Below are 21,112 nucleotides of genomic sequence, written 5' to 3'. Positions count from 1 at the left end.
TCCTTTTCAATTTAAATGGGCTTGTGTGTTACTATCAGAATTATATATTCTAAGCAGTGAAAACCTCATCACTAGTGCAGATGTATAAGCATTACTTGAAATCAACCCTGAAAAATATCAACTATCATATGTCAGTTGGAACTTGACTGCAAAAGAATATACTCATGGAAACAAATAAGGGAACACATGAAAGTACAAGTGTTCCTTTATTTGTTCCCAGAGTTTCACCCACAGTGCAATACATACCTTGTGAAGAATATAGGAACACTTGTACATTCATGTGTTCCTTTATTTTTTTCCATGAGTATATGTCTGCGTTGACTGAAGGATGGTGTTGTATGAGTCTACCCTGGGCACCTGTTAGTGGTGTGTACAGACTTGTTCAGTCTTCCACTACCTATTGCTGTCAACTGTTCCAGCATGTTTCGGCAACGTGAGGCTGTGTGTGTACTTCAATAACTACTGCTGTAATGCAGGGCCATTGTAGTCATACAGAACTCAAACTACACAAGTGTGAGGCTGCAATCAACAGTGGATGTATACATTGTCAAAGTGGATAGTGATATAAGTTGTCATTGTGTAATATTAGAGAGGGGTGACCAATGTGGCATCAGAGAGGGGGCCTGTGGAAGATGTACCCAGTGTTTGCCCTAGGCATAAACATTGATCAGTCATCATGACTCCCTGGTGTCAGGGGGGGATTCATGGACATGTATTTAGGAGTCAACTTGAGTTTGGAACTTTCATTAATGCATCAAGTGTGATTGTTTAATAGCAACAAAAAACAAGGTAAGGCAGGTCAGGTATTTTATCAGCACTGAGCAGTTAACTGGCAAACATTTAGTTTTAGAAGTTTAGATTACCTGAACTATGGGCTTTTAAATTTGCTGCGTATTTGAGATAATTTATGAGTAAAAAATGCAGGTCTTCTGCGTCATGGCAAACACTGTGTACCATGGCAAGTCATCAGTAGGGTAAACAGGCCTATGAAAGAAAACTTTCCCTCTGTGCAGAAAAACGCAGAAAAGCCCACATTAATCATGGAAATAGCAACATAAACATATTACCTCGCTACTGAAACAGTAAAAACGGCATAGAGAAGAACATGAAACTGCAACATTTTTACATCAGCGAACTTTGACATCTACTGTGGATGCACGTTACGATCTGCTCTTCTTTTAAATTTCCGAGCAACAGTGAATTGCCTCGCAGAGAAAAAGTATTGAATATGGCGAAATAATTGCTGTCAATCATTTCATACGAATGGAAAGTAAACTTAATAAGTGTGCACACAAGTATGATATGATAAATGCCAAATAACACAACAGAAATACTTTAAAAAGGGAATGTAACTTTTGTCCAAGCTGGAAAATGTCAACATGCGGTCGAGACTTCCTCTTCCATGTGCACATGCACAAAATCGAAGTTGCAGGCTCTTCATTTTTTTATCCAGTTAACGATTTAAAGTTACCGTGTTTACCGTTTCAGTAGCGAGGTATTATGTGTATGTTGCTATTTCCACGATTACTGTGGACTATTCAGTGTTTTTCTGCACAGTGGGAAAGTTGTGTTTGGTAGGCCTGCTAGAGTGATGGTATGAACGGGTACTCTTGTTTGTGTATAACTGAACTCGGACCAAGGTTCCCACATTTCTGTGAAGAACAATTCCATAATTTTTCAAGACAAATATTGCTTTTTCCAGACACAACAATATATGTCCTAGGGTATTTTGATACCTTTAAACATATATTACTGTATCTGAAATAAAGCAATATCTTAAATACGTCCTCCCATCTCCCCTTGCAGCTGTCCATCAAACATTGAACACACCTTATTGTTTAGAATTTTAGGACCACATGCATTTAAGCAAGTATTCACATATATGGAAACTAATCCTGATACACATGTTGATGACTGTCATAGCCCTTGAAGTAGTGGTGTTCCGATGATCGAAAATCGATTGAAAGAAGGATTAAATATGAATATTGATTGTAAAAAACATATTTTCGATTGATTGGAATTTTGTTGCTTTAGTTGAACACGCTTGAATGAAGTAAACTAGCGATTAAATTTGACTATTATTCACAAACAAACATGCGCTCAACAGCGTAAAGCTATGCGCATTGTAAAATTGTAACTACTTTTATTGTTTAATTACAATTCCATTGTCTTTCTTGCATGCATGCATTTCATTGCATGACAGTATTAGTTATACGGAGCATTTATTAGAAAAACCTGGTGAAAAACCCTTCAAATTGGTGATTTCATTGAAAATGGATATATTTCGATTAAAATCGATAATCGTTCATCACAATCCTCCGATAATCGATAGTGGATTTGGTTTCCGATTCCCAACACTACCTTGAAGTACTGTCAAGATTGAAGTACAGTTTTGTTAGATAAACACCTCCAAGAATATTCCAAGAATATTCTATGATTTCATCCATTATTTTCAAATTCCATGATTTTTCCAAGCTGGAAAATGGGGTGTGAAATTTTCAGGTTTTCCAGGTCTTGTGGGAACACTGTCAAACTGACCGTTTGACTTGTGCCAAGTAGACAGCAGCCTTTACAATATGTTTCACTGCACTTTATGTTCTTGAATTGATTGTATTTTTCAGCAGATGTATATCAATGATTGACCAATTATTCGATCAGTCAATTTAGTACCCTATCTTAGGCATTCCATGATTCAGTCTTTTTTAAGCACTCAGTATAGTTAGTGCAATTGGTCAGTTGTTGTGAACTTGTTTCTAGTCCGAGGTCTGCATACCTGTCTCTAGTCCGAGGTCTGCATACCTGTCTCTAGTCAGAGGTCTGTATACCCATCTCTAGTTCGAGGTCTGCATACCTGTCTCTAGTCAGAGGTCTGTATACTTCTCTCTAGTCAGTGGTCTGCATACTTCTCTCTAGTCAGTGGTCTGCATACTTCTCTCTAGTCCGAGGTCTGCATACATCTCTCTAAACAGAGGTCTGCATACATCTCTCTAGTCAGTGGTCTGCATACTTCTCTCTAGTCCGAGGTCTACATACTTCTCTCTAGTCAGAGGTCTGCATACTTCTCTAGTCTGAGGTCTACATACTTCTCTCCAGTCAGTGGTCTGCATACTTCTTTCTAGTCCGAGGTCTGCATACTTCTCTCCAGTCAGTGGTCTGCATACTTCTTTCTAGTCCGAGGTCTGCATACTTCTCTCCAGTCAGAGGTGTGCATACTTCTCTCTAGTCAGAGGTGTGCATACTTCTCTCTAGTCAGAGGTTTGCATACCTGTTTCTTGTCAGAGGTCTGTATACTTCTCTCTAGTCAGAGGTCTGCATACTTCTCTCTAGTCAGAGGTGTGCATACTTCTCTCTAGTCAGAAGTTTGCATACCTGTTTCTTGTCAGAGGTCTGTATACTTCTCTCTAGTCAGAGGTCTGCATACTTCTCTCTAGTCAGAGGTGTGCATACTTCTCTCTAGTCAGAAGTTTGCATACCTGTTTCTTGTCAGAGGTCTGTATACTTCTCTCTAGTCAGAGGTCTGTATACTTCTCTCTAGTCAGAGGTCTGCATACTAGCAAACCAATATCACCGATCCCAATGCAAACTTTGTTATTAAAATTACAGACTGGCTTATTGTTGGTTATCATGTACAACTGTATAGATGTAATGAAAACCGACACCCACCAGCAGTGTGATAGCAGAGATGAAACCTAATTACCAGCAGTGTGGTGTCCCTTGAAGATACTTGTGTGGCCTGTAGTCTGGTGGAGGCCCATGTCACACTTGCTATCTCCCAGAATACTCAGACACACGCTTCCTCCTGATGCCAATATGGCAAGAGTGTGTGCTAATGATGGGACATAGCTTACTTATCTCCTGTACACGTGTCACTGTCTGGGGTTGTGTGATAATGTGCTCCTATACACTGCAGGTGCTTGATGCATCAATAGTTGTCCTCACCTACCTACATGCGTAATACGCTTTTATACAACGTGTGTCATTGTCACCTTGCCTCGTGGTACTTCTATACCAGCTGTACCACTGAACAGTGTTATACCAGTTGTACCACTATTGTACCGCTGTTGTACCAGCTGTACCACTGTGTTGTACCACTTTGTTGTACCAGCTGTACCTCACTGTTGTACCAGCTATACGACTATATTGTACCAGCTGCACCACTGTGTTGTACCATCTGTACCATTTCTGTACCAGTTGTACAACTGTTGTATCAGTTGTATTACTGTTGTATCAGCTCTACCACTGCAGGCTGAACATTCACTCTTTCCTGAGTTATTATTAAAGTACTTCAACATACATGTATGGTAGCACAGAGAAATAAAGATGCTGCTTGAGGCAAAGAGTAATATTTGCATTCTTGAGCTGTCACCTATCTTGTCTACGTTTTTCTCTTCCTTAGTAGGGATGGAATGGAGCCGGTTGTTGGCGTTAAGAACCGATTAAGTATGGTATTGATTTTTAAATGCTAGAACCTAAGCTGAGATTGTGTTCTGCCAGCCGAACACTCCTCTCCATCCTGGCTGTGTCCACAAGAATACCACAGACTTTACCACAGGATTCAATAGGTAGTCCACGTGATTCCTCTCACACCACACACAGCTTACCAGTCATTCTGGACCAACCAATTACTTTCCTGCAAGACGTTTATACCTTTTTCCGTAAAATAAGGAACAGAAATTTCATTAAGCATGTTTGGTATTGCTCTCTGCAGTATCTTGCCCATTGTTGAGGGAGGTTATTTAGGAGTAAAGATTTGTAATTTTCACAGACATTAATGAGAATGACAGACCAGCTTATGTTAGAAGTTTTAACACAACACTCATGCTCAATCTGCCCGAGGTTGAGTCTGAGACGGTTGAGGGTTGAGGCTGGGGTTGAGACTGGGGCTGGGGTTGGAGAAGGGGTTGAGGCTGGGGCTGGGGTTTGAGTTGAGGCTGAGGTTGGGGCTGGGGTTGGAGAAGGGATTGAGGCTGGGGGTTGAGACTGGGGTTGGAGAAAGGGTTGAGACTCGGGCTGGGGTTGGAAAAGGGGCTGAGACTAGGGCTGGGGTTGGAGAAGGGGTTGAGACTGGGGCTGGGGTTGGAGAAGGGGCTGAGACTGGGGCTGGGGTTGGAGAAGGGGCTGAGACTGCGGTTGGAGAAGGGTTTGAGGCTGGGGTTGGAGAAGGGCTGGGGTTGGAGAAGGGGCTGAGACTGGGGCTCGGGCTTGAGCTGAGGCTGAGGCTGAGACTGGGGCTGGGGTTGGAGAATAGGCTGAGGCTGGGGTTGGAGAACAGGTTGAGACTGGGGAAGGGGTTGGGGCTGGGGTTGGAGAAGGGCTGAGGCTGGGGCTGGAGTTGGAGAAGGGGCTGAGACTAGGGCTGGGGTTGGAGAATAGGTTGAGAGTGGGGCTGGGGTTGGAGAAGGGGCTGAGGCTGGGGCTGGGGTTGGAGAAGGAGTTTAGACTGGGGCTGGGGTTGGAGAATAGGCTGAGACTGGGGCTGGGGTTGGAGAAGGGGTTGAGACTGGGGTTGGAGAAGGAGCTGAGACTGGGGTTTGAAAGGGTTGGGGCTGGGGCTGGAGAAGGGGCTGAGACTGGGGCTGGGGTTGGAGAAGGGGCTGAGACTGGGGTTGGAGAAGGAGCTGATACTGGGGCTGGGGTTGGAGAAGAAGTTGGGGCTGGGATTGGAGAAGGGGCTGAGACTGGGGCTGGGGTTGGAGAAGGAGCTGAGACTGGGGCTGGGGTTGGAGAAGGGGTGGGGGCTGGGGTTGGAGAAGGGGTTGAGACTCGGGCTGGGGTTGGAGAAGGGGCTGAGACTGCGGTTGGAGAAGGGGTTTGAGGCTGGCGTTGGAGAAGGGGCTGAGGCTGGGGTTGGAGAAGGGGCTGAGACTTGGGCTGGGGTTTGAGCTGAGGCTGAGGCTGAGACTCGGGCTGGGGTTGGAGAATAGGTTGAGTCTGGGGCTGGGGTTGGAGAAGGGTTACCACTAGGGCTGGGGTTGGAGAATAGGCTGAGAGTGGAGCTGGGGTTGGAGAAGGGGCTGAGGCTTGGGTTGGAGAAGGGGCTGAGACTGGGGCTGGGGTTGGAGAATAGGCTGAGACTGGGGCTGGGGTTGGAGAAGGGGCTGAGGCTGGGGTTGGAGAAGGGGCTGAGACTGGGGCTGGGGTTGGAGAATAGGTTGAGACTGGGGCTGGGGTTGGAGAAGGGGCTGGGGCTGGGAGTTTGGGACTGGAGAAGGGGCTGAGACTGGGACTGGAGAAGGAGTTGAGACTAGGGTTGGAGAAGGGGCTGGGGTTGGAGAAGGAGTTGAGACTGGGGCTGGGGTTGGAGAAGGGGTTGAGACTAGGGTTGGAGAAGGGGCTGGGTTTGGAGAAGGGGTTGAGACTGGGGCTGGGGTTATAAACAAAACTGAGTAGGTGTCGGTAGGGATGATTATGTAACATTAATGTTGCTGACAGCCTGACATCCTTGTGTCAGTTAATATCTGATATTGACACAATAAAGAGTTTTAGAACAACAGAAAAAGATAAAACAATATTATAAACAAACAGCACCAGACTAGTATCATGTAGTATGCAGTCACAGTACATGTACATGGAATGCTCCAATATTTAAAGCATAAATGACAAAATGAAATACATGACTAAAGTGAGCACTGACAGGTTATCATACCCTCTTCAAGTATTTGTAAGTAGTCTAGTGTGTATAAGTAGTGTTCATCTATTGAACAGTAATACCTCTGTGATCACAGAGGTGTGAGGTACTAATGAGGAAGTGTGAAGTAACAGATCAGCACAAAGCTATAAAGTTCTGAACATTTGAACAACTTTTAAATTAAATCCTTTTAACATGAATGTCATTCACGACAATGCAGATCAGTGTTCCCACTGCAGTGTAGATGAATATGACAGTACATCACTGATTCCTTAATTTCAGAATATTTAAAACGTACTTTTGATTTTGAATAGAAATTCAGAAGTACCTTTTAAGATTCTTCTTAAGGATAATCATCCTGTCAACATGTTTCCAACTCAGGTTGGCCCTTTGTGCAGTGACAATAACACCAGCAGTTGAAAATACCCTCTCGGAAGGAACAGAAGTTGCAGGGATACAGAGCAAGGACTTGCAAAATTGTGACAACATTGGGTAGACCTGCTGGTGACATTTCCACCACACCAAAGGATTTAAATCCACATTTAGAGGAATCTCTTTCCTGTATTTATCAATTTCCTCCTGTACACAAACCAATGAGGATTTGCTGGCCCCCTCAGTGTCTCCATCCCCTGGACCGGGTTCCACCTTAACAACATACACAACACCAAACAGAGCCGAGAGAGAGGTTGAAGCACTGGACTGTACAGCACTATCATCTGGCTCTTTCTTTATGCCACAGACAGCAGCAGGAGTATCAAGTTCAGGTGTATCCATCTCGATCCCAGCAATTGCCGGTGGTACTGGTAGGTCAGGGAGGGCAGTATCATCCTTGGGCTCATCCTTCACATCAACCAGTTCCTGAAAATATACAGATTACAAAAACTGATAATTCAAGAAGTCAAAAAACTGAATAAAGGTTGAATTTCTAATAATTGAATTTAGGTTAGAACCTTTTCAAACTGAACATTTGAAATTACATTTTATAAAATTTAGAATTGAAATTTGAGATTAACAATTTAACATATTCTTTTAATCAAGTGGATAAGTTTTCAAATTTGACGGTGTGGCACAAATCATGTATATTTGAGATTTAATTTGTGAAATAGTATGTGGACATACCAGGTGACGTCTGTCACAATATTCTGCAATACATGTAGCCAGTTCAGCAAACACTGTTGCTTTCTGGTCTTCTTTCAAGAATGGAAGAGTCTTGAACCTAGGATCCATCGCAGAAGACTGATGAAGGACCTGCTGCACTTCTGGTTTGGTGTATCGCTTGTTTAACTATACCTCAATTGCATGCTTTACATCTTTGACAAGAGGAGAATCATCATCATTGGGGGTCATCTGGGTTTTGATGAGATACAGCATTGGAGCAACAATGGAAATTGTAGGCACTTTTTCATCACACAATACCTCTGTTGCTCTCTTCAGGGGTCCCAAAAGTTCAAGAAGTAGTTCCAAATTTCTGACATCACTTTCAGTGAGTGTGCTGATGTCACTCTCTTTCCTCTGGATATCTTTGGAAACTAATGTGGCATATATTGCTGGTTGAAGCTGGAGATAAGCCACGTTGAGTGGCCAGGTTCAGCGTATGTGCAAAGCAGTAGACGTATGGCCTTAGTTCTGCAACTTCAGCAGCAACACCCATATTAGCTGCATTATCAGTAACCAAAGCTGGGTCCTTGTCAGCAATGCCCCACTCTTCCACAGCATCCTTAAGCACTTTCCCAATATTCACTCCAGTATGACTTTCCTCAATGACCCTGGTCTGGAGAACATGTGACACAATCTCCCAAGCACTGGAGATATGTTGGCTTGTGTGGCACGGCTGGTCCAACCATCAGTGGTGAGTGCTACCCTTTCACTTGTTTTCAAATCAGACAAAACTGAAGATTTGGTTTCTTCATACAGTTTGGGAATGATAGTCTGAGACACAGTTTTTCTGTTTGGCAGTTTGTATCGGGGATGTAAAACGAGAACAAAATTAATAAAACCCTCATTTTCCTCAATGGAAAAAGGTTGCATACCTTTGAAATGTAATATGTCAATGCTTTGGTTATCCCATTTGATCGATCACTTCCAGGGGAATACATGCAGGAATGTTCAAACATTTGCGGTACAGTTCCACTTGCACTGACTTTCCGTTTGTTGTCAGTCACGATGTCAGTCTTTGTAACAAGATCGTATTCCAGGGGGTGGTGCCTTTTCAAGTGTGTCGACATGTTTGTCGTGTTTCCTCGATAAGTTGCTTTCACATCACAGAAGGTACATGCCACTTGAGTTTTATCTCTCGATAGTAAAAAGTGCTTCCACACCTTGCTTTTATATCCTGCACCAGGCTTCAAAAACACAGCGTCGTCAGCGACCATTTTCCTTGTGCGCATGCGAGAAGTGCCGAAATCTCGCGAGATTCAACGTCGCCTAGCAACCTGAAACATGGCGCTCCCCTGTTGTTTTCATCGGTCGCGAAATTCGCGATGATGTATGAATAAAAACAATTCAAATGTGGGCGACCTTTTAGCAAGTATATATCGTCGGTGAATCAATACACATGGATCGTATCGATATATTGTATCGTCTGATTTTAATATCACGACTATTCAAGTATCGATATATCGTCACAACTCTAACAGGTTGTGTCAAACATCATGTGAAGGTTGTGTCAAACATCAGGTGAAGGTTGTGTCAAACATCATGTGATGGTTGTGTCAAACATCATGTGAAGGTTGTGTCAAACATCATCAGTTGTGTGAAGGTTGTGTCAAACATCATGTGGCAGTTGTGTGTCAAACATCATGTGAAGGTTCTGTGTCAAACATCATGTGAAGGTTCTGTGTCAAACATCATGTGGCAGTTGTGTGTCAAACATCATGAAAGGTTCTGTGTCAAACATCATGTGAAGGTTCTGTGTCAAACATCATGTGAAGGTTCTGTCAAACATCAAACATCATGTACCAGGTTCTGTGTCAAACAAACATGTCAAACATCAGGTTCTGTGTCAAACATCATGTACAGGTTTGTGTCAAACATCATGTCAGGTTCTGTGTCAAGCATCATGTGAAGGTTCTGTGTCAAACATCATGTGAAGGTGGCCAAACATGTGTCATGTGAAGGTTGTGTCAAACATCATGTGAAGGTTCTGTGTCAAACATCATGTGAAGTGTCTGTGTCAAAACATCATGTGAAGGTTGTGTCAAACATCATGTGAAGGTTGTGTCAAACATCATGTGAAGGTTCTGTGTCAAACATCATGTATCAGGTTCTGTGTCAAACATCATGTACAGGTTCTGTGTCAAACATCATGTACAGGTTCTGTGTCAAACATGTACAGGTTCTGTGTCAAACATCATGTGAAGGTTGTGTCAAACATCATGTGACAGGTTGTGTGTCAAACATCATTTGGCAGTTCTGTGTCAAACATCATGTACAGGTGAAGGTTGTGTCAAACATCATGTACATGTGGGTTGTGGTTGTGAAGGTTCATCAAACATCATGTGACAGGTTGTGTGTCAAACATCATGTGGCAGTTGTTGTGTCAAACATCATGTACAGTTGTTCTGTGTCAAACATCATGTGAGAGTTGTGTGTCAAACATCATGTGGTGGTTAGTTGTGTCAAACATCATGAGTTGTGAAGGTGTGTCAAGCATCATGATGTGAAGGTGTGTCAAGCATCATGATGTGAAGGTGTGTCAAGCATCATGAAATGCTTCCAGTGATAATTAACGGTGAATGTGTTGAGACAGTGTCGGAGTATAAGTATCTGGGAACCTTCATTGACTCTAAGCTGAACTGGAACTCTAACACTGAAGCCCTATACAAAAAGTGTCAACAACATCTTCATCTCATGCGTAAACTGAGATCTTTTAATGTTAACCCATCTGTGATATCATCTTTATATGTACCATTTATTCAGAGTATTTTAACATTTTCCTTCCATTGTTGGTACAGTCTCTCTCAGTTCATCTCAAATCTAAAATAGACAAAATAGTTAACACTGCAAGTAAAATCACTGTAGTCAGATTTGAATGTTTATCATCAATATATGAGCGGCAAATCGTGAATCAAGCTGTCAAAATCATATCTGACCGTACTCACTACTTAAATTCGGAATACAACCTCCTCCCTTCAGGCCGCTGCTACAAAGTTCCAATTGTGAAAACTAAGAGAGCCCGTACATCCTTTATTCCAAGTACCATATCTCTCTTAAACAAATGTGAAGATACCTAAATCAAAGAATTTATGTAAATATGTTTGGTATCTCTCTAATGTGTCAGTAGCTCTGCTGATGTAACACAAATTCCTGAAAAGGCATTAAAGTATTATTCTATTCTATTCTATTCTAAGGTTCTGTGTCAAACATCATGTACAGGTTCTGTGTCAAACATCATGTACAGGTTCTGTATCAAGCATCATGTACAGGTTCTGTGTCAAACATCATGTACAGGTTCTGTGCCAAACAACATGTACCGGTTCTGTATCAAACAACATGTACAGGTTCTGTGTCAAACATCATGTACAGGTTCTGTATCAAACATCATGTACAGGTTCTGTGTCAAACATCATGTACAGGTTCTGTGTCAAACATCATGTACAGGTTCTGTGTCAAACATCATGTACAGGTTCTGTGTCAAACATCATGTACAGGTTCTGTGTCAAACATCATGTAATGGGTTCTGTGTCAAACATCATGTACAGGTTCTGTGTCAAACATCATGTACAGGTTCTGTGTCAAACATCATGTACCGGTTCTGTGTCAAACATCATGTACCGGGTTCTGTGTCAAACATCATGTACAGGTTCTGTGTCAAACATCATGTACAGGTTCTGTGTCAAACATCATGTACAGGTTCTGTGTCAAACATCATGTACAGGTTCTGTGTCAAACATCATGTACAGGTTCTGTGCCAAACATCATGTACAGGTTCTGTGTCAAACATCATGTACAGGTTCTGTGTCAAACATCATGTACAGGTTCTGTGTCAAACATCATGTACAGGTTCTGTGTCAAACATCATGTAACAGGTTCTGTGTCAAAAACATCATGTACAGGTTCTGTGTCAAACATCATGTACCAGGTTCTGTGTCAAACATCATGTACAGGTTCTGTGTCAAACATCATGTACAGGTTCTGTGTCAAACATCATGTACAGGTTCTGTGTCAAACATCATGTACAGGTTCTGTGTCAAACATCATGTACAGGTTCTGTGCCAAACATCATGTACAGGTTCTGTGTCAAACATCATGTACAGGTTCTGTGTCAAACATCATCATGTGTAAGGTTCTGTGTCAAACATCATGTACAGGTTCTGTGTCAAACATCATGTGAAGGTTCTGTGTCAAACATCATGTACAGGTTCTGTGTCAAACATCAGAGGTTCTGTGTCAAACATCATGTACAGGTTCTGTGTCAAACATCATGTACAGGTTTCTGTGTCAAACATCAGTGTACAGGTTCTGTGTCAAACATCATGTGAGGTTCTGTGTCAAACATCATGTACAGGTTCTGTGTCAAACATCATGTACAGGTTCTGTGTCAAAAACATCAAACATGTACAGGTTCTGTGTCAAACATCATGTACAGGTTCTGTGTCAAACATCATGTGAAGGTGTGTCAAACATCATGTGAAGGTGTGTCAAACATCATGATACCGGGTTCTGTGTCAAACATCATGTACAGGTTGTCAAACATCATGTGAAGGTTGTGTGTCAAACATCATGATGTTGTTGTGTGTCAAACATCACGATGTGGTTGGTGTCATCAAACATGATGTGAAGGTGTCAAACATCATGATGTGAAGGTGTGTCAAGCATCATGTGAAGGCTGTGTGTCAAACATCATGTGAAAGCTGTGTGTGTGTCAAACAGCTTGTGAAAGTTATTTCTTGTAAACAATATTTCAACTTGTCTGTCAGTTTGTGAATATTGTTAATTTGTCATTTCAATGCAGGTCCTTGCTTAATCAATCTTTGAGGAACTGATGTACACAACTATCTTAAAAACAATTATTTGGACGATTTGAGAAGTGAGTTTTGTGTGAAGTATAATTATAGATGGGTAGATCAGTCAGGACACAAGCGTCATCGTCTTGTGTGTTGTAAGGACAGATAGTGTACACTGTTCTTCAGTCCACAACTTTGGTCGTGTATAGAATCGATATCAAATCATGAACACTTCTGTAATACATCTTGTGCTGTAAGGGGGAAATCCGATTATACTACCTTCCTTTCTACTAATGTTGTTTACTGAGGGCCTATCATCTCTCTCACCACCTACTCACACATCGACAAAAAATCACAAATAATTGCAGCAATTTTGCCATTTCAACCTACAACTCCTCATAAATCAGTGGAATTTGAAAGTAAGACTCCCAATGTTCCTAAGTCCTCTTGTTCCGGGGTGTAGCAGCCTCACGTGTCAATATGACTGATCTATTATATCATAGATCATGGCTGGTCTGTGAGGTTTTACTGTGGAATCAGGCAACTGGGAGATACTACATTTAAACTTTATGTCAGACATGTTTTGTTGAAGACAAAATGCTGTTACTAAATTCACATCCCGGCTGTATCATTCAGTCTTGTGTTTGTTATGTTCTGATAGATTTGAAACAAACGCGATATAAGGATAATTATTTCACACACCAACCATGGCAGCATTCTCAACTTTGGGTTGTAATTGAAGTTGTAAATAAACGTACAATTTGTATGTCACCTGGCTTCAATTTTGAAACATTTCCAAAGAAAGTTTATGTCTAGCAAGAGTAGTGTTAGTGACATGGTTTCCAGATAGAGACTGGAGATGATAAAGAGATTGGGATGTGTTATCATGATATCATGGATTTCATGTAATATTTACCAGGAAGAAGAGCTATTATTAACAGAAAGCAGATTGTTTACTACAACACACACTTCTAGTGATGCACACAGTAGTGGTTAAAGTGTTCGCTCATCACGCCCAAAACACAGGTTCATCCCCACATGGGTACAATGGGTGAAGCCCATTTCTGATATCCCCCTGTCGTGATGTTGCTGGAATGTTGCTAAAAGCAGCGTAAAACCTCACTCACTCACTCACTCTATAGTTGAATATTACGAGGACAAATGAAGTTTTGGAGGGAATATAGAAATGGGCTTAGTCTGTCTGTATTTTTGTGTACTTTTATATGTCATGTTTAAACAAAAGTTCCCATTGGAAACTATAGTATTATTATATGTTATCTTATGAAGCCTTCCCTGTGTGTTTTGTCACATGTTGTATGGTGGTCCTCACATCTGGCAGGCAGTATTATTCTTCCATTTTGCCTTTCTGGAATTTTAGAAATTTAAAAAATTATTATTTCCATTGCAACATGAGTTGATAAGGAGATAGGGTTTGTTTTCTGATCGCAGCCATTTATAATTTCCTTGTGAAGCTATGTGTAATAATTTCCGTGTGAAACTGTGTGTACATACCAGGCAAATACTGAAAAACTGGGGAATTCAAAAACCTTTTAAGAGCTTATGTTCAGTAGAACAAGTTGCACAAGTTCGAATCAAGGTAGGGATTGTTTCCAGCATATATCTCTGATTCTGTTATTCTACTTTATGGAATTTTTCCTAAAAAGAAACTGCTTAACTGGTGCTCTTTGCTCCTCAGGGGTTTTATCAACATTTTACGTTTCACATTTCTAAGTCAGCAGGAAGTTAGAATTCATTTTGGAGACCCTGGCTCATGAATTATTGAGGATGTCTTGATGAAACTGTGTATAAGGAGGTATGTTGAGGTACAGGACTTGCTTTTTTGTTATTTACTGAAAATGGCGGACTGACTTTGTCTCCATGACTTCACATTGGAGGCCATGTTTGGGCAGCCAGCCATCACACCTCCTGCAGGCATTAAGTCATTAGTGTAGTTCAAACAACTGGTCACTATTGTTGGCAAGGTCAAATTAGTTATCGGTCACTGTGGCATCTGCCTCTCTGAATACAGCGCCACCTATTGACAGTCAATGATACCACGGAACTTCATCTATTGATTGGATGGTCGGCTGGGGGCTTCTTCCACACCTTTTGGCAAATAATTCTGATGCCATTGAACTTGAAGGGTGATAATCTTGATGGGCAGACAACTCATGTGGCTTTTAATATCATTGAAGAGTAATGGGGAGATAACTCAGATGCAACTGTACATCTGTTCCTGATGAAAAGTACAGCAGATAAGCTGGAATATTGCTGAGAGCAGTATTAAACAAACAAACAAACAAACAAAGGAAACAACAAACAGTATAGTTGCAGGTTATCATATAGCTTTCTCATGTCTCATATCAGCCCTGTAGTGATTATAAAGCTTTCCTTTTCCTAAAATATCTGTAATGATTGTATCTGGCATTTGCAATATCCGTCATATTTATCCAAGTAAAAGTCATTGTGCTACAAGGCACAATGTGTTTTTGATATATCAACAGCAATGATTGTGCCTTCAGTCTACAAAACTTCATTTCCTTTGATGTTAGGATCATTAAACACGTTTCTACATTCCACAATTTTTCCATTTTAGGATAAGCAGACTGGGATTGGATATGACAGTGATATAACAAGCAGCTGATGAATCAACTCAGAGGACAACAGGTGAGCTTTGCCCTACAATATTTCATCAATCACCATTGTTTCCTTGTACTATGTCCAGGTACATGATCGGCAATACATCTGATGTACATTAACTGCTGTATCAGTTGACCGGGGCAGTGGGGTAGCCTAGTGGTTAAAGTGTTCGCTTGTCACGCCGAAGACTCTGGTTCGATTCCCCGCAATGCACAATGTGTGAAGCCCATTCCTGGTGTCCCCCACCGTGATATTGCTGGAATATTGTTAAAAGTGGTTTAACAACTCACTCACTCAGGTGACCACTCTATGCCCAGCTGAATGAGTAGATGCCGTGTACTGGGATTGTTTATGCAAATTAGCTATAAGGTCGTGTCAATATGATTGATAATGGCTTGTCATAAGGCAGAATATAGAATCACATTTACCAGTATTTTGGATGATATTTTCCAGCTGTTGTATGTTAACTACATGCTAGCTATTACAGCACTTGACAATACCTACATCCGTGTGTGTTATATTTTGATACATACAGAGTTCAGATGGCAGTCAATCACCTGTTATAAATGGATAAAATTTAAATTTGACAGATGGTTTAAGTTATGAAATTTTGACTGATAGAAATTCAAAGCAAGGGGTTATGCTTGATGTTTCACAATTAAATAGTAAGTAGTAAGGATTCCTTCTACTTTCAGTATCGCTTAATAAAACAGTACACAGCGATAAAACTGTATTTGCATCATAAATTCTGTCTGTAGGGAAATGCTGTCAGGAGGCATAGGTTCTTAGTCGTTATGTCCAATGGCCAGATAGTATATCATTATCCAGTCAAATAGTGTCATATTGATTTGTTGCTGTGGTTCGTCTCTTTTATGACTTTCAGATTTGACTTTTGTCATTCACTTTTGCCTTTCACTTAACACTTTTCACTTAACACTTTTAGGGTTCATGTCACTGACCTATGTAGGTACAGAGTCGAATTCCCTGGCACGTACATATATGCCATATTTAGTCAAATTCCCCTGAACGCATACATATATGCCATATATTTCCTTTGTTCATGCCATTTGTCTGGTTTCAAACCGCACATGGGTACAATATATGAAGCCTATTTCTGGTGTACCCTGCTGTGATATTACTGGAATATTGCTAATAGCAGCGTAAAACCAAACTCACCACTAGACTTTTAGTTGTTGCTCGTAGCAAGTGTATGGCATATTCTGACCCGAATCAGAGGATCTACTGACTGTAACGTATGGTGAGCATTCACGGAGCTCTGCACTGCCTTCAGTACCTGCTGTGAGTATAGCCTAACATTTTGTCCCAGAAATATAATTACCTCATTTAAAAATTTACCCAGGAATAAATATATGTGGAGAACAATGCTTAATTTCATCTTGAGCTAGGGTAATGTAGACAAATGGTTCTAGACGTGAGTTGGATTCAGTTTTCAATTGATCCTGCCTGGTCTGGACGATGGCCGTGTGAATGGTTTCCGCCTGGAAGCTGCCCACATTGTAGAACCCAGTGTGCTGATTGTATTGGATCACACTCTCAATGGCCAATAATTCACCACAAATGGCATCTGCACAGAGGTTCTGGCCGTACGTCTTGAGGCAGCATCAGGATGTTTCTTGCATTACTTCATCTCAAGGTATTGTGTCCTATTCAAGCATAATTGCTGGAAGTAACGCAAGGCTTGGATGTGTGATGAACCTTCACTGTATGTATAACACTCCTTGTCAGTCTAGTGCTGGTGGTGCTCTTGTCCCACCTCACCAGAACCATGAGATCATGTTGTATTCGCTTTACGTGAGTCAGTATCTGGCTGACTGCACTAGCATCATGTCATACCCTCTCCATGTGATCCAGTGTCGATGAATCGTGTCAGACTGTCAATATCTGGCTGGCTGCACTAGCATCATGTCATACCCTCTCCACGTGATCCAGCGTCAGTGAATCGTGTCAGACTGTCAGTATCTGGCTGGCTGCCCAAGTATCACACATATACCCTCCACGTGATCCAGTGTCAGTGAATCATGTCAGACTGTCAGTATCTGGCTGGCTGCCCAGTGAAATGTCATCACGTTTACCCTCTCCACGTGATCCAGTGTCAGTGAATCATGTCAGACTGTCAGTATCTGGCTGGCTGCCCAAGCATCACGCTGTATTATGTCAGACTGTCATCTGGCTGGCTGCCCAAGCACCCTCTCCACGTGATCCAGTGTCAGTGAATCATGTCAGACTGCCAGTATTTGTCTGGCTGCCCAAGCATCACGTATACCCTATCCCCCTGATATGGTAAAGTGCTTTTCAGATTTTGTTTCTGATTAGAAGTTGACATGAACATGATAACATCGACATATACAAAGTTGGTTATTCAGTGCCTGTGCATATAGCCTCCGGGGTCCGTCTACTGCTGGGCCTCCAATTTCAACACAATCACAGTACATTCAATTGAATGTTGATGGTGGGGAATACGAGATGTATGAATGTAAAGTTGATGGAGTCCAGCCAGGATGGATTGCAGCTCATTTAATTAAATGGTGCTTGTGGAGACTCAAATTGAGAGTCCTTCATTGACAAACATTGATACCCCCTGGCGGCCACATCACCAGTAGCACATCTATATACAGGACACGATTGTATCTGCATTGATCGAGGATGGCAGCCTTGTATAGATGTAAGGGATATACTAAGTCTTGTCAACACTCCATTACAATATGTGTTACTTGACAAACCATCGTGTTGCCTCCTATACCAGAGTTGTGTGTGTACATGACACAACATTGTAGTGCCTTCCTATACCAGAGTTGTGTGTGTACCTGACACAACATTGTAGTGCCTCCTATACCAGAGTTGTGTGTGTACATGACACAACATTGTAGTGCCTCCTATACCAGAGTTGTGTGTGTACATGACACAACATTGTAGTGTCTTCCTATACCAGAGTTGTGTGTGTACATGACACAACATTGTAGTGCCTCCTATACCAGAGTTGTGTGTGTACATGACACAACATTGTAGTGCCTCCTATACCAGAGTTGTGTGTGTACATGACACAACATTGTAGTGCCTCCTATACCAGAGTTGTGTGTGTACATGACACAACATTGTAGTGTCTTCCTATACCAGAGTTGTGTGTGTACATGACACAACATTGTAGTGCCTCCTATACCAGAGTTGTGTGTGTACATGATAACATTGTAGTGCCTTCCTATACCAGAGTTGTGTGTGTACATGACACAACATTGTAGTGTACCTCCTATACCAGAGTTGTGTGTGTACATGACACAACATTGTAGTGCCTCCTATACCAGAGTTGTGTGTGTACATGACACAACATTGTAGTGCCTCCTATACCAGAGTTGTGTGTGTACATGACACAACATTGTAGTGTCTTCCTATACCAGAGTTGTGTGTGTACATAACACAACATTGTAGTGCCTTCCTATACCAGAGTTGTGTGTGTACATGACACAACATTGTAGTGCCTCCTATACCAGAGTTGTGTGTGTACATGACACAACATTGTAGTGCCTCCTATACCAGAGTTGTGTGTGTACATGACACAACATTGTAGTGCCTTCCTATACCAGAGTTGTGTGTGTACATGACACAACATTGTAGTGTCTTCCTATACCAGAGTTGTGTGTGTACATGACACAACATTGTAGTGCCTCCTATACCAGAGTTGTGTGTGTACATGACACAACATTGTAGTGCCTTCCTATACCAGAGTTGTGTGTGTACATGACACAACATTGTAGTGTCTTCCTATACCAGAGTTGTGTGTGTACATGACACAACATTGTAGTGTCTTCCTATACCAGAGTTGTGTGTGTACATGACACAACATTGTAGTGTCTTCCTATACCAGAGTTGTGTGTACATGATAACATTGTAGTGCCTTCCTATACCAGAGTTGTGTGTGTACATGATAACATTGTAGTGCCCATTCCGCATACAGTATACCCTGGTTATAATGCCACTGTTTGTCCAGGAGAAAATATGGCATTATATCCAGGGTGGCATTATAACCTGGTAGGACAGTTAGAGGCCCTATGCAATCAACAAGGTGACTGAGGTTATGTCTCCGGTTTCGAGCCTTGAATGACTGGATAATCCCAGCATCTTGGGTCTGGAGGTGACTTGTTGTAGGTGACAGGGAGTGTATTGTCACATGTGTTATCCTGTCTAAGACTACTTTAAGCATTATTGCGTTTACAATAAATTTGAGTCATGTCAATTAACAAATTAAGGTATGTATACTACATGCAGCGAGAGCAATTGGAATTATAACCAGGGAAAAATGACATTTGTTCCAAAAACCATTGGCAAATGGCACTATATACCGTTTGGCATTATAACCAGGATATTATTTAGACAGGAAATCTGTTCTGGCAAAAACATGGCATTATATCCAGGGTGGCATTATGACCAGGGTGGCAATAAATCTAGGGTGGCATTATAACCAGGGTGGCATTATGACCAGGGTGGCATTATATCTAGGATGGCATTATAACCAGGGTGGCATTATATCCAGGTGATGTTATATCCAGGATGGTGCTATATCCAGGGTGACATTATATCCAGGGTGTACTGTTACGTGTGTTAATGAGGACTTGACATGTTATTGTGGCTTCAGTCATGCCTACAACTGATGTAGGAATCACTGCCAACCTTTTAATCAACACATTTTGGAAACAATACTTGCGTAGGCCATGTGAACATGTGTGGTGGTGAGAGCTGGGGATGACTGAGTGAGGGATGATGGATGTAGGGTACTAAGTGGGGGCTGACTGTCAGAGGTAAATACACTCACCCAGTACTAGGCTCCAGATAAAACAATGTGCATGCAGGAGAGAATAATGAGGAGGGGAGAAGTGTCTGGTGGGGATGATTTTTAGAGACACAATGATCTTTTGTCACTAGGTCACAGTTATACCCACCCTCACTCAACCTCACCCTCCATGACAGACTCACCCACTCTCCACCTCACCTTCCATGACAGACTCACCCTCACGCCACCTCACCCTTCATGACAGTCTCACCCTCAGTCAACCTCACCCTCCATGACATTCACCCTGTGATACCTGTGATGAAGGTTTGGTTCCTGTTTAGATACCTGTGATGAAGGTTTGGTTCCTGTTTAGATACCTGTGATGAGGGTTTGGTTCCTGTTTAGATACCTGTGATGAGGGTTTGGTTCCTGTTTAGATACCTGTGATGAGGGTTTGGTTCCTGTTTAGATACCTGTGATGAGGGTTTGGTTCCTGTTGTGATACCTGAGATGAGGGTTTGGTTCCTGTTGTGATACCTTAGATACCTGTGATGAGGTTTGGTTCCTGTTGTGATACCTGTGATGAGGGTTTGGTTCCTGTTGTTGTGATACCTGTGGATGAAGGTTTGGTTCCTGTTGTGATACCTGTGATGAGGGTTTGGTTCCTGTTTGTGATACCTGTGATGAGGGTTTGGTTCCTGTTTGTTGTGATACCTGTGATGAGGGTTTGGTTTGGTCCTCCTGTTGTGATACCTGTGATGAGGGTTTGGTTGGTTCCTGTTGTGATAGATACCTGTGACCTGATGAAGGTTTGGTTCCTGTTTAGATACCTGTGATGAAGGTTTGTTCCTGTTGTGATACCTGAGATGAGGGTTTGGTTCCTGTTTGTGATACCTGTGATGAGGTTTGGGGTTTGATGAGGGGTTTTCCTGTTGTAGATACCTGTGATGAGGGAGTGCCGTGATACCTGCGATGGTTCCTGTTGTGATACCTGTGATGAGGGTTTGGTTCCTTCTTGTTGTGATACTGTGAGATACCTGTGATGAGGGTTTGGTTCCTGTTTAGATACCTGTGATGAGGGTTTGGTTCCTGTTGTGTGATACCTGTGATACCTGT

General features: G+C 42.0%; 1 protein-coding gene across 1 annotated transcript in view; it reads right to left on the bottom strand.

The window, feature by feature from the left end:
- Window positions 1–4,790: 4,790 nt before the first annotated feature.
- Window positions 4,791–21,112, bottom strand: part of LOC124279094 (cell surface glycoprotein 1-like) — a 34,220-nt gene continuing 17,898 nt past the window's right edge. Inside the window, 7 exon segments of the mRNA XM_046714893.1 lie at window positions 4,791–5,231; window positions 5,281–5,476; window positions 5,526–5,640; window positions 5,643–5,678; window positions 5,710–6,226; window positions 7,220–7,486; window positions 7,937–8,185. Coding sequence (XP_046570849.1) covers window positions 4,791–5,231; window positions 5,281–5,476; window positions 5,526–5,640; window positions 5,643–5,678; window positions 5,710–6,226; window positions 7,220–7,486; window positions 7,937–8,185 — 1,821 coding nt within the window.

The sequence above is a fragment of the Haliotis rubra genome, unplaced genomic scaffold (assembly GCF_003918875.1).
Source record: "Haliotis rubra isolate DU_JTF1 unplaced genomic scaffold, ASM391887v1 Scf246, whole genome shotgun sequence".
Classification (NCBI taxonomy): domain Eukaryota; kingdom Metazoa; phylum Mollusca; class Gastropoda; order Lepetellida; family Haliotidae; genus Haliotis; species Haliotis rubra.
The sequence above is the reverse complement of the archived record's forward strand: the minus strand, read 5'-3'. Positions and strand labels throughout refer to the sequence as shown.